General features: G+C 37.4%; 1 protein-coding gene across 2 annotated transcripts in view; it reads right to left on the bottom strand.

Moving 5' to 3' along the window:
- The window catches only part of LOC121879137 (SID1 transmembrane family member 1-like), a 132,032-nt gene that overhangs the window by 63,429 nt on the left and 54,126 nt on the right, over positions 1-14,477 (bottom strand). For both annotated transcript variants that reach the window (XR_006091278.1, XM_042385734.1), the window contains exons 3-7: positions 13,011-13,181; positions 10,266-10,419; positions 10,010-10,093; positions 9,370-9,599; positions 7,714-7,832 (exon numbers count right to left, since the gene is read on the bottom strand). Coding sequence is in view for 1 of the 2 variants with exons in the window: in XM_042385734.1 (XP_042241668.1) it covers positions 7,714-7,832; positions 9,370-9,599; positions 10,010-10,093; positions 10,266-10,419; positions 13,011-13,181 (758 nt within the window). In the remaining variant the exon portion in view is untranslated. The remainder of the gene's footprint in view (positions 1-7,713; positions 7,833-9,369; positions 9,600-10,009; positions 10,094-10,265; positions 10,420-13,010; positions 13,182-14,477) is intronic.

Genomic DNA, 14,477 nt, shown 5'->3' with positions numbered 1-14,477 from the left:
AAGTGTCATAAAACACACTAAATGACCAAACTGTGCTTGATGTAGATAGCATAAGTCTTGCTCAGTGTAAAGGAAAATCCGGATCTGTTTAATGCATTACCTTGGCTCCATAGTCACTAGTTTAGGGTGATGATATCTTGGGATGCCCGCTCTCCCCAGGGACTTCCGCAATTATAAAGCCTCAATTATTGTTCTTCTCATTACCACATCTCATTAAGATTGACAATCAAGTAACTTTCAAGGGTTGTTAATCGAGGATCTTTATATTATTGCCGTATCGCCCCTCCTGTTTTATAAAGGGGTTGTTAATCGGATCTTTATATAAATGCCGTATCACGCCCTTCCTGTTTCAAGTATCTAAGGGTTGTTAATCGGATCTTTATATAAATCACCCGTATCGCCTTCCTGTTTCAAGTATCTCAAGTTTGTTAATCCGGATCTATTTATATTTAATGCCCGTATCGCCCTTCCTGTTTACTCAAGGGTTGTTAATCCGGGATCATAACAAATAATGACTGTCCTTCTTCCTCTTTTAAATCTCTTATTCTTATCTATTTATCTTATCAGAGAACAATATTCGCAAAGTGTAATTTCCTAGGTATAACTTGGGTAGTTTCCTAGGACTTTCACAGTTATCACTGCAAATTATTGATCAATTGCTAGGGTAATCCACTTATCTTATCTTTGACAAATAATTAATTTATCTGGAAGGTTTTCTTAACATTGGCCACCTCAGGATTTACATTCAACTTGGTAGTCCTGGAGGAGTGGAAGCAACATACCATTTCATCTTGAAGCATGTGGAGGAAACGTGGGAGACTGTTTAGGAGCGTCTCTTGGCTGAGCTGGGTGATCGTCTACGCCTTGCTGAATGGAATCTCACTGTGGGGCATTTGTTTTCATGTTAGGTCCTCCTCTGATGATAACAGCATGGGCGTGAGTGGTAGGTGAAAGGTCCCACCCCCCCGATGCAACCGTTTTGTTGTTGCACTGTAAAAAAAGCTCCACAGGCCATCCCGATCCAGACATAAACACCCAAAGTGTCAGCGAACTTCACAAAAGTAGTTCCCTGGATCCCAAATTCAAACCAATAGCAACCACCAGCCAGAAGGCCCCATCAGGATCTCTTCTCCTTCATTTTCACCTGGGAAAATTTCCAATCATGGGGGTCTCGTTCTTTCCCTGTTAGTATGCCTCATTGATGCAGGCGCACAATCTATCACTCCTGTTTTAACGTCGTTACCAATATATCTACATTTACTAATGGTATTCTAATTTCTAGTCTCCTCATACATTTTCCTATCCCTTAGCTAAAGTGCACCTCAATGTCCTTGATTACTGGGGAAGTGCAAATAGCCATTTAGGAGAAGATCAGTGCTTTGTGTTGGCCATTCATTTTATTATTAGGTGGCGGCTTGGTGGGAGATCTGGTAGTTCCCAACATAAGACAATCGACTCTCACGCCGCATCAGCTCCACCACTGACCCCTTCAAAAACTGTTGCCACCCACTCTTCCTTGTCACCCGGTCTGGAGTCTGCCAAAATGAGCCCTCTTCATCTCAAGCCACTCAATATCTTCCCTACCCACAGAAGATCTGTACAATAAGACCATTAGTAAGGATGAGCTCATTAAAGCCCAACAATCTGAGTCATCTTTAGGATGCAGAAGGGCCTCAGTGTGGACCATTGCATCTTGACACCACCCTGATGATAAAGTTTGCTTATGCTTGGTTCCATCAAAACTTTCAAATCAATGCTAATAAACTGTCTCCCTCAACTATATAGTCCATACTCTGATCTCAGAAAAGATTCACAACGACACCACATTTATCTCTGTGAAACTTTACCATTCAGGCAGTCAGGGAAAGACATCCCAGAGGCTATGACACCACCATATTTACATCGTTTGGCTCAGGGCGGAGCAGGAACGGTGTGGCGGACCTATTGGAGAATTTAGACTTCCCTCTCACCTAGAAGGCCTGCTAACAGTCACATGCTCTAACAACTTGGATGAGTATTTTTTCTGTTCTGAATCCATCTCAAGCAAAAAGATCTCCACTAAGTTATTATCAACATTTCCTAAAGTCCGTCAGACCTCCCAGGTTTTTGCAATATACTTAAACATGATATTAAGCTGATCTCAGATGATGTACAACCCATTGGGCAATCAAGCATATCGACTAAAATCCACACAAAAAGAGATTAACTGAAAAAGGTAGATTTTTTTGTTAAAACATAACATAAGCTGAGCCTAGTACTTTCCTAGGCTTCACCTTGCCTTCTCAATTAAAACCGATAGCACTTTTGGTTTCTGTGCCCGGTGCCGTAAGTGAACCCAGGTCACTGTCTCAGACTCCTACCACCACTTTACCTTTGATTAGAAAATCTCATGGAGCAGCATAGGCTGTGCGAAATTTTATATCTACCATGGACCTGTTGAAGGATATTATCAAGTGGGACTCACGGACCGAACAAAACCATCTCAGCCGTTTATAACTCCCATTTTGGGTCTTTTTTCAATATTTGGTTATGGCGTTGGCTTTTCTAATGCTCCAGCCACATTCCAGAAGACCATCAATTACCTAATTCGGAACCTAGGTGGGACTGGGGCAAACATCTGGTACTTTTGGAGATACTGTTCTCCACGACTGCAAAGAGACTGGATTACCCATAAACCTGGCTAAATCTGCTTTGGGCGGGCCTCAGTGACATACCTGGGGACATATCGTTGAGCATGTTGTGGTGAGACCCAAGGGCCCTTAAACGTTAAACCATCTTGTCGCCCGCTCCAAGGGCCGAGAAGAACTCAAAGCTTCCCACCAGGATGTCAAACACACCACCCGACCCAACCGCAGTGTCGCCCGCACCAGCGGCACTGCACTCGCCAGGGTGAAAAACATCAGACCAACTGCCGACCATAGAAGGCCCTGGCTCTGGTGTTGGCAATAAAGAAGTTTGAATGTTACCTCCAGTCTTGCCCTACAAACAACCCTGATCTTCACGGAAGCATAACACTCACACGTTCATCCAAACCAACAAGACCTTCAACCAGAATCTCCGCTGGGCTCTCCTCACCAGCCTATAATCTCTGAAGTCCGGCACATAAAGTTCAGACAACAGATACCGACTCACTTTATCCCAGCTCGGTGAAATGCAGCAGCTACTCTCCAGAGCGCTGGTGATCACCTCCTTCTCGGTCTTTGAGAGGGGTGTGTTACGAACCACGCCATCAATTGTCATGATCTACCTACCCAGCACTACGAACCACGCCATCTATTGTCCTGATCTGCCTACCCAGCACCACGAGCAACGCCATCTAGGGACGAAACCCGAGTATGACTACTCTTAGTTACCACTCTGGGTTTCCCTTCTCCATATCGTGGTTGTTGCGTCACCTCCTCAAGTCTTCTTCATCAGCTTCAGTTCGATGAGAGGGCAGTTCACTCTGGGAAGTGACCACAGGATCACCTATCCTGGAAACCTACGGCACAGTGACTATCTACTGTCTTTTACAATACTCAGCCTTACTCGTCAGCCATCTCAGCTCCGCACTTAAGTATTTGTTATCCTATATTGCCTCCCCGCGTCCACTTGCTTCAAAATTGTTGTATGTTGTATATATATGTATATACTGTTAATGTTTAGGTTAAGTATGGTTAAGGGTAAATTATAGAAAGCTGAACATTTTGTTAAGGAATTTATGGTACTTTATTATACACAACAAAAACTCGCATCCTTTGTCTACCCTTTTATAGTCCGATTGTCTTTGTTTTTTATTATTGTTGCCTGTTGGGATCTGGGTAGACTTTTAACTATATTCTAAATCTCCAATTCGTAACAATATATATATATATACTGTGTATATATATATATATATATATATATATATATATATATATATGCAAGAAAATCACTGTAGGTGCGCGTGATCTAGGTATATGCTGATAACCACAAAGAAAGAAGAAAACACGAAGATCCCAAGCGCTTTCGTGTAATTCACATCTTCAGGGGTGAGTACAGACTGAGTCAGCATATATATATATATATATATATATATATATATATATATATATATATATATATATATATATATATATATATATATATATATATATATATATATATATATATATATATATATATACATATATATATTTAATATACTCATTCACACTATTTTATAATCGCAGTCATGTATACTGAATATTCTATGTATGCAAAATAAATGTTAAATTAATTATTTATGGTGCATTAGGGTACTGGCCACTTCAGACACAAAGACGGGCTATAAATAGCCTTCTTATCTACGTAGGTACCCTCCATCTCACCCTGAGCCAGAGGGAAGGGTCTTGGTAAACAACATTTATTTGCTTAGTTTCCATTTACTTGAAATAGATTTACCGAATTATTTGTTTATTTATTTATTTATAATATACTGTAATATATTAAACACACTATAATTATTTTCTTTAATTTATAAACTTGTTTTGCGACAAAGGAATGTTCTCCAGTAGTGTTTCATTAGGATTTGAGTGAAAAAATATTACGTACTTACTACATACATTTATTACACAAACATATTTATATATACTGTATGTATACATATATACACATGCACACATTTAATTTACCAATTCACAATATTTTAAAAGCAAATTACCCGACAAGTTAAAAATGTTATTAGCACATGATTATTACTGACGTCATCATGTATTAAAAACCTTCAAAATCCACATCATCAACATCTTATATCATAAGTTCTTCAAGTACATCCTGAGATACATTTATGGTTGCATCATCATAAGGATCAAACTCCAAATCAGATGACGTGGCTTCGGCTTCCGTTTCATCCTCGTCCTCCCACAACATATCATCCTCCATACCATCCATTGAATTAGATATTCCACACTTTTTAAAAGACTTGATAACTGTTTCCACATTAATATCATTCCATGCCTTGATAACAAAATCACACAGTACATCCAGTTCGGGAGCACGCATATTCCCACCTTTCGTGTAAGACTTTTTGCCGCTGATCATCCACTTGTTCCATTGTTCACGAACGCGGTCCTTGAATGGTTTGTTTAGACAAACATCAAGTGGTTGTACAACTGAAGTTAATCCACCAGGAATAACTGCAATGTCACTGTTGTTCCTCGCCATGCTGGTTTTTGTTCCCTCTGTTAAATGACTCGCGAACATATCCCATACTAAGAGGCTACGCTGTTTTCGAAAGCCACCAGGTCGCCTACACCATATATGATCAATCCATAACTTTATTCCTTGTTCGTCCATCCACCCTTTCTCGTTGACGTGAACAAAAACTCCAGCCGGGAACTTGATTTTGGGCATTGTTTTCCTCTTGAGAATTAGCATTGGGTTCAACTTGGTTCCGTCTGCCATGCATGAAAGTACTAATGTAAACCGTGTCTTTTCGTGTCCTGTTGTTTTCACTAACACTGTTTTTGCACCCTTTGTATCAACAGTATGATTACCGACCATGTCGAAGTTCATAGGTGTTTCATCCATGTTCCCGATGTTGCTTAATGGATAACAATGTTTCTTAAGTTGTTGTATAATGTAGCGATGGAAATTAACAATTTTACAGTTAAGATCTGCTGGTAATTTTTGAGCTATTTTTTCTTCTGCCTCAGTACCAGATTGCTTCTTTCCATAAAACGACTACACCATGAAGCCGTGGCTTTGAAGTCTTTGTTGTGCTCTTGATTTTGTTTAGCCCACTTAAGTGCCCCAATACGTATCATGTTTCTTGATACAATATATCCATTTTGACGCTGCTCATGGACCATGTCTACTGCGTGCTTCTCTAGAATAGGCCAGTGTGCAGTGCCTCTTCTCATTGCACATTTATTCCTGGGCATACTTCGTAGCAAGTGTTCCTTTGATCTCCAATCCCGCACCATCTTCTCAGTTACACCGTATTCTCTTGAAGCAGCACAATTGTTGTGTGACTGGGCATATGCTATCACTTTCAGCTTAAAACAAGCTTCATATCTCCTGCATTTAACAATTGGAGCCATGGTGAGGTTTTATGGTAGCTGGATATTAATATACCGGAGTGTTCACATGGAGAGAGTGCTATTGCTTATGGAGTGATAACTCAACAACTGGACAAGGCAAATGAGAGAAGGGGTATCACGTTTGGGGATAGATAACATGACCTGACGTGGTCACCTTACACATATATGGTAATCATTAAGAATCAAACTCCGAATCAGATGACCTGACTTCTTCTTCATCATTGCCATCCTAAATTTACCACTGTCGGTAGTTTCAAGAATTAAAAGAGTCATTTACTGAATATTCTATGTAAAAAAAATAATTTTAAATTAATTATTTATAGGAGATAAGTATTATGATCAGTAAATATATGGTATTACTGGCCACTTCAGACACAAAGACGGGATAAAAATAGCCCATCTCCCCCTCTTACAGCTGCCAATGGAAAGCATCTTGGTAATTAAATTTGATGTTTATTTTCATTGTTTGTCTAATTTATCATGTATCAAAGTAATATTACTAAAAATTGTGTAGGTAGTAGGCAGCTACCAAACAGGTAGATACTACCGCCTGGGAAGATATTGGAAGCATAATGTGTTGTCTAATGGTAGACCCTGCTGCCACATGGCTTCACGAAAATTGTGACCAAGTCCCAGGTTGCTGACCTGACTTTCTGCCTCATTTACACACAATTGCAGTTTCAATTGTTCCTCTTACTTTGACAACACAACATACATACAGTATATTATTTCTCACTTTTGATCTTTTTTTTTAATTTTTGTATTTATTTATGGTTAGTTACTTAAAATAAGGCCAATTCACTTCAAGTAATGGCATCAAATGTTACCGGCTGGTGTAGTGTAAACACTAGTGACGTCACTTAAGCGTCTGTATTTAACTGTCGGTAGTTTCAAGAATTAATGCAGTCATTTACTGAATATTCCTTGTAAAAAAATAAATTTTAAATTAATTATTTATAGGAGATAAGTATTATTATCAGTAAATATACCGATATGCATTACTGACCACCTCCACGGCTAAAAATAGCCCAATCTCGCGGTCACTTTCCCTTTCTTGTCTCCTCACTGGCAAATGGGGGGGGCATGGGGAGGGGTGTGTGATGATAGCTGTGTTTATTACAGGGGTATATTGTTCTTTTACGGTATGTTAGACAGGTTTATAATACATTTTTATTATTTTAATATACCGGTAATCTTAATTTGAATCCAGCTTGCCAAACATAAGTTTCAGTATAAAATAATTAGTGGTAGGGCCTTGTGAGTGGCTTACGATGTTTCCATCAACACTCTTGACACACTAAACCACAATATTTAAGAGGTAAGAATTTTATACCTGGTGATTAAGACGACCCCCTAACTTTGGGCAGATTTTTTTTAATGTTCAAATTCCGTCTTATAAGCCGAGATATACGGTATGTGTCTAATTTTCTTGAAAAATATTATTACTGTACTATAAGGTAGTTACAAATAATATGTAAAATATCAGGGCTATAACACAAATATTTCTCATGGGAAAACATTAAAACATATTAATAATGTCTGTATGTAACCTCTCATCACGGACAAGATACAATCTTGAAGAGAGTCTGCTAAGTGATTAATCCGTTAGAGGAGGTGCTGTCTACATTTAAGGTTTTCTAACTACACCACTTATAGAATCTCATCCACTAACCTTCACTGGTGCTGACAGCTCTGTAAGAGGGTGATGGCCCTGGGGAATTATGATCCTCTGGTGTTCCCAAGATGGAGTCATCCAACAGACTACGTTCACGAGGCTGTTTCCTCTTTGCTCTGCAATATATAGTTTTATAAGTTATCAACATAATAATGTGTGAAACATTTATCATTATTTCTGGGCCCTACATTCTCCAGAACACAGATATACACAGTATTGAAATTAATATGCCGCAGCCATTTCCACTGATGCCTCTTGTCTTGATCATCACTCATTACAGCCTCTCTTTGTATTGACATCATACATTCTCAAACTCTGTACAATTGTTTCATACGAGGTCTGTCCAAAAAGAAACCAAACATATTTATTGCTTTACTTACAACTTAATCAGACTTGTCTCCTTCAAAGTACTCCCCTCCACTGTTGATACACGGCTCCCAACGTTTTTTCCAGTTCTGGAACGCGTTTTGAGGGATGGTGCGCAGGTCTCGTAGCGAATTTTCTTCTGTCTCTTTTATTGTCTGAAATCGGCGACCTTTCAGGGTGGATTTCAACTTTGGGAAAAAAAAAAAAGTCCGCAGGGACCAAATCTGGAGAGTAGGGCAGCTGGGGGACGATAGTCGTCTCGTGCTTCGCCAAAAAGTCACGGATAAGGAGTGACGCGTGAGCAGGTGCATTGTCATGGTGCAGCATCCAGGACTTGTTTATCCACGCCTCAGGCCTCTTCCTTTGCACGTGACATTGCATACGACTCAAACAATACTCCCCATAAGCCTGTTGCAACATTTGAAAAGTCTCCTTATAAGTTTTTCACAATTTGAAACAGAATTTCACGCAAACACGTTGCTCTTCAAGATCCTTCATTGTTCAACTTGCAACAAATCACCAAGTGCACTAAACACACGTTCACTCTAGGGCATGTAGCTCGATGACTAATTGACGTAGCGTGATGCAGCTAGTATTAGACCAAAGCTTAAGGTCACCGCTACACAGTGCTCCCATCGCGAGCACGCTGGGCCGGCTCGTTGGCGTGCTATTTGAAAAGTTCGGTTTCTTTTTGGACAGACCTCGTACATTCTCAAACTGCAAAATCATTCAAACATTCCCAAACTCTTCACAATCATTCATACATTCTCAAGCTCTTCACAATCATTCATACATTCTCAAACTCTGCACAATGTTTCAGAGGTTTACCATCACTATCTCTGTATCAGTCACAAATTCCTTTACCTTTCCTGTTGAATAATGTGATTGTTATCATTGAAAGATAGTTACAAGCTAGCTAATTCTTTGTGTCATATCAAATAGGAAACCCACCAAAATTAGATCATTTCTTAAGGCCATTTCTGTGATGAGTGAAAAAAGAAGAAAAATCCATAACAAAAAAATATTCATCTGTTTAAAGGGAAATTTCATAACAAAAGAATGCAAACAGAAAATGAATAAACAATAGAAATCTTCTCAACATTAATCCTATTTCTCATTTAATAAAATAAACATTGATTTCTGTGATGGAACAAATAGCTTAAGACATAGATACATAGATAAATAGATAGATAGCAATTTTTCAGAAAAATTTTCATACAAGTTTACAATTGGTTCAGCATGTATGGTATAGAGACAATGCAGGTATACAGTACTGGCACTTCTTACCTGACATATGATATACAAGCCAAGACGAGTGTTACAATGTAAAAAAACGCACAGTAACCAAGGCCGGCAAAGATGGCGGCAAGATATTCTAGCTTGGTAATCTTTTCCTCGATGGTGAGTGTGACTGTTTTCTTCCTATTGCGATATACGTGTTGGAATGTGGCAGAGCAAGCTTCGTCAGTCGACAGCATTACCACCAGTATATACAAACCATTGGGGTAATCTAGTTTCTGGGCAGAAAGAGAAAAGCAGCTGTCACTCTGAGGAACTGGATAATGGTTTTTAATTAATCCTTATATGGCAGCCATCAGCAGTGGAAGTTAGCTAATGGGACAGCAGCCATGTAGGGAATTTTTAGCTGCTAGTTAAGGGTTAATGTTAAGATCTTCACACTTCTTGCATTATACACACAAATCAAAACACAAACTGGATACAAAATCCACTTAGACTTAATAAATACTGTACAGTATGTAAGTGTATACAAGGATTCTCAAAGTTTAAAATAAAATAAACAAAGACTAAGAGGAATGTTGAAGAATATTATGTATGTAGGAAAATATTATATATGTCTGCATGTAAATACAGCATCAAATATATGAAGTTTTATGTGTATGGGACAAATCTCCAACCCTCCACTAACCCTGACTGTAATACCAGCTTGGTAGGTCATGGTCTGGTAGGAGTTGCCATACTCAACATTCTCTTCACTGTCAAACACTGGACACTGTGAAAATGAACAATTTAAATGAGCTACAGTATTTCATAAACACATAAAATTTAGAGAAATTTCACATTTTATGGGAACTAAAAGACTCCCATTGTTTTTTTTCATATACGTACAGTATAATTATATGAAGCAATAGGAAGACCTAAGGAAAAAAAATAGTTTGACTTACTGTGATATTCTGAATAGCGACCATGGCACAGAAGTCATCCTCAGCATTCACCTTCACCAATACCATGTCTACATCTTCTGGGAACATGAACTCATAAAACACAGGTTGTGATGGTGTTACATCGAACACCCTGGTGGTGCTGGAGGTGTGTAAACTGTAGTTGCAAACAATAAAAACAAAATATATTTCTTACTTTTAATTACAATACGCAATTTAAATAAAATTATAATATCCATCAAAACTTCTGAAGCTTATATAATAATAATAGGAATAATAATTAACAGCAGCCATCATCAGAGATGTTTTATCATCAGTCACTGGTTGAAGGTTAAAACAAAGTCATCAGCTTTAGTTATTAAACTTACACATCAAACACATTGGCTAAATGTTAAAATATTCTGTATAAAAATGAGGAAGTGATCCTGAAATCCTACTTTACAGCCAGTATGGAATGGTCAACTCATGTACTAATTAAATAAGCTTATGGTTTTGATCACAGGCCTCCCAGGTATTTGCACCTGGGCTATAACTAAAAAACAAGAGTGTCTCTCCTAACTCAACCACAGCCTCTAAACAGGGTGTCTCAAAAATAAGGCCTTACAAATTTTCATGGAGACCGAGTGACTGCTTGTATCACAGCAGCAATATTGTCCGCCACTTGTGGGAGACCTCTCACATTAAAGGTTAGGATAATGATGCTGTTCATATACAGGAATTCTCACACTCACCATGAAAATTTGTGAGGCAGTGTGTATATATATTTTTGAGACACCCTGTATATGTGGTATATCTCTGATAAATCATAAATTGGGAGTTTCTCTAACAGTGCTCTCTGTTACCTAACTTATCCTATAGCAGACTTCCTACTCACTTTGCTGCCAATAACACAAGGATAAGAGACTTTAAAAAATAGAGGGAAGACTGGTAACTTTATGGCATGCTTGGGTCATGGAGCACATAAGTACAGGTTGTACCTCTCTAGTCCGGCATTCTGTGGTCCGGAACGATTTTAGTTTGTCCAATAGGTAGATAGGCAGATTTTTTTTTTTTTTTTTTTTTTACTTATCTGAATTATTATTATTATTACAGGATCATTAAATTTTTGCCCCTCAGGCCCTAATGTGGGTCAGTGACCTATTCCCGGGTGGGCTAATCCCCTTAATAAAAATAAAAAGTCGCAGGAAATTAAGGTTTGTTTACATCCGGCAGTTCGGCTGCTCTCTCTCTCTCTCTCTCTCTGCTAGTCTATACAGAGTACAACATTTAACCCTTCAATATATATGAGCAGTAAATAAGTATTGCTTTCATATTCTTATGTAGAGTAATGACGATATATTTTCACATGTGCGCACTTACATACGAGCAGTCTCACTTTTTTTTTTACCATTAATGGTTAGCTACTTATATTGTTCCATTTATTAACATTAAATAACATTACAGGTACTTCAAGCAACCATATTCATTTTTTACATTAATTTTACTACAGCTAAACTCAGGGTCTTATTTTCTTCAGTTTTATATGTAGAACCAATCAGTCACTGGTTTCGTAAGCTTTAACATAAACAATGCCGGCAGCCGTCTCGTCTCCTCTAATATTCCACGTATTATTAATAAATTGTATTGTTAATTTTGCACACACAAACATTAATTCAATAAAAACAAATTCAGAAACATTAATTAAAATATATATGAACAGTAAATAAGTGTTGCTTTCATATTCTTATGTAAAGTAATGACGATATGTTTTCACGTGTGCGCATGCGCACTTACATATGCGATCTCTCTTTTTCTTTACCATTATCGTTAGCTACTTCTATTGTTCCATTTATTAATATTAAATAACATTACTTAAAACAACCATATTAATTTTACTACAGCTACAACCAAGGTCTTATTTTCTTCAGTTTTATATATAGAACCAGTCAGTCACTGGTTTTGTAATCAACGAATACAATGCTGTGTCATTTCCTCGTGTGTTTTAATATTCTACGTATTATTAATGAATTGTATTGCTCATTTTGCACACATAAACATTAATTCAATAAAAAAGACATTCAGTAATAAACAATAATGAATCTTTTGTACATAAAGAGAAATGACGCTGTTTACACGATTATGCACGTCGTCTGCACGTTGGCGGGCCGTTCAAACCCGTCGAAATTCAAGTTTCCGCCGTCAAAATTTTTATTTATTTATTATTTTGTGTGTTCCAATAAAATACGTTAAGAATTAAAAACTCGCGAAATTTGAGAAGCTACTATACGACATTTAACCCTTCAATATGTCTTCAAAGAGACCATGATGCAGATAAAGTGGTGCTAGTGCTTCCAGGCTTAAGCACAAGTCACTATCTATCCAGGAAAAGGGTGAAATTCCATGGTCAGGCAATTTCCATGGTCCGGCACCGGTCAGGTCCCGAGGTTGCCGGACTAGAGAGGTACAACCTGTAGTAACACGGTGGCAAACACTCACAGTTAACAGACTACGACAATTGGTTCTTCAGTATTACCCACTATAAAGACAGCATCTGTGCAGGGAAAAATCTTATCTCTAGTTTTCTAGTTTTGCTGAATTTCTGGAGTTTAGACCAATTGAACAAATAAATAGTCTTTGAGACCCCTGAGGTTAATTTGTTTGCTTGTTAACTCAGTATATTAGTCATCTGATTCACTGTGTCAGTAATAAAAAACTAAGACCTGTAACAAGTTAAAACAGTGACATACCTGTACAGTATGTTATACTCACTCAATCAAAAATTGTTTTTCAAAATCAACATTAACTGTAAAAGTCACATTTGATGGTGATGATGTTGAAACATCAATGAAGAGACGCTGGGTTGTGTCCGGGATGCCTTGAACGGAAACTTTGTAGTTCTTGGCAGGACACAGGGTATGAGACACAGTGTAGTACTCCTCCCTATGGACATACAGTTTATAATGTCTTACTTTTACATTCACTAATCTAGCAACAGTAAATATATTGTGCAAGGTATTTCTGTAATACTGTACAGTAAAACCTCAATATATCAGACTCGCCTTTTTCAGACTCTGAGATGCTCTGGTCACTAGAAAATAAAACACACCCAAAAAATATTTTAAATGGGGAAGATTAATAAAAAAAAATTTTTTATGAAATGAACAACACTTACTGAATACAGTGGTCCCTCGGTTAACGAGCACAATTCGTTCCAGAAGGTTGCTCGTTAACCGAAACCATTGTTTCAATGGGTTTTTGGGTAATTGGTTCCAGCTCACCGAAAATTGCCTAAAATCAACAAAAAAGGTAGCAAATCCGTATATCACGGCCTATAAGGCGGCGGGGTGCATAAGACGCCCCCCCCAAATTTCCATTTAAAAAGTAGCTTTTGAGCTCTATTTGCTGTATAAGACCAGTACCCCAAATGTGACACTTACCCACTGACTCAGTAGTCCTTTACCAACCATCCTTGATTTTTTAAAATAAGGCCAATTCACTTCAAGTAATGTCATCAAATTATACCCGCTGGTGTAGTGTAAACACTAGTGACGTCACTGAAGCGTGTTGGGAGTGTTCCCTCGTCTCGGTGGTGTGACTATTTATACAACATGTGGTTCAACAGCAACCACCGTATTCTAATTGTGGTGTTTCATTAGGATTTGAGTGAAAAAGGTTACCAGTATGTACTTACTACATACATTTATTACACAAATATATATATATATATATATATATATATATATATATATATATATATATATATATATATATATATATATATATATATATATATATATATATATATATATATATATATATATATATATATATATATATATATATATATATATATATATATATACTGAATATACTATGTACAAAAAATGAATGTTCAATGAATTATTTATGGTGCATTAGGGTACTGGTCACTTCTGATGGGCTATAAATAGCCTTCTTTATCTCCCCTACATCTCACCCTGAGCCAGACGGAAGGGTCTTGGTAAATAACATGTTTGCTTATTTTCCATTTACTTTAAATAGATTTACTGAATTATTTGTTTTATTTATTTATTTATAATATACTGTAATATATTAAACACACTGTAATTATTTTCTTTAATTTATAAACTGTTTTGCGACAAAGGAATGTTCTCCAGTAGTGTTTCATTAGGATTTGAGTGAAAAAATATTACGTACTTACACAATTGTTCCTCTTACTTTGACAACACAACATAC

Source organism: Homarus americanus, unplaced genomic scaffold (assembly GCF_018991925.1).
Source record: "Homarus americanus isolate GMGI-L3 unplaced genomic scaffold, GMGI_Hamer_2.0 scaffold4060, whole genome shotgun sequence".
Classification (NCBI taxonomy): domain Eukaryota; kingdom Metazoa; phylum Arthropoda; class Malacostraca; order Decapoda; family Nephropidae; genus Homarus; species Homarus americanus.
This window is presented reverse-complemented; position numbering and strand designations above follow the sequence as displayed.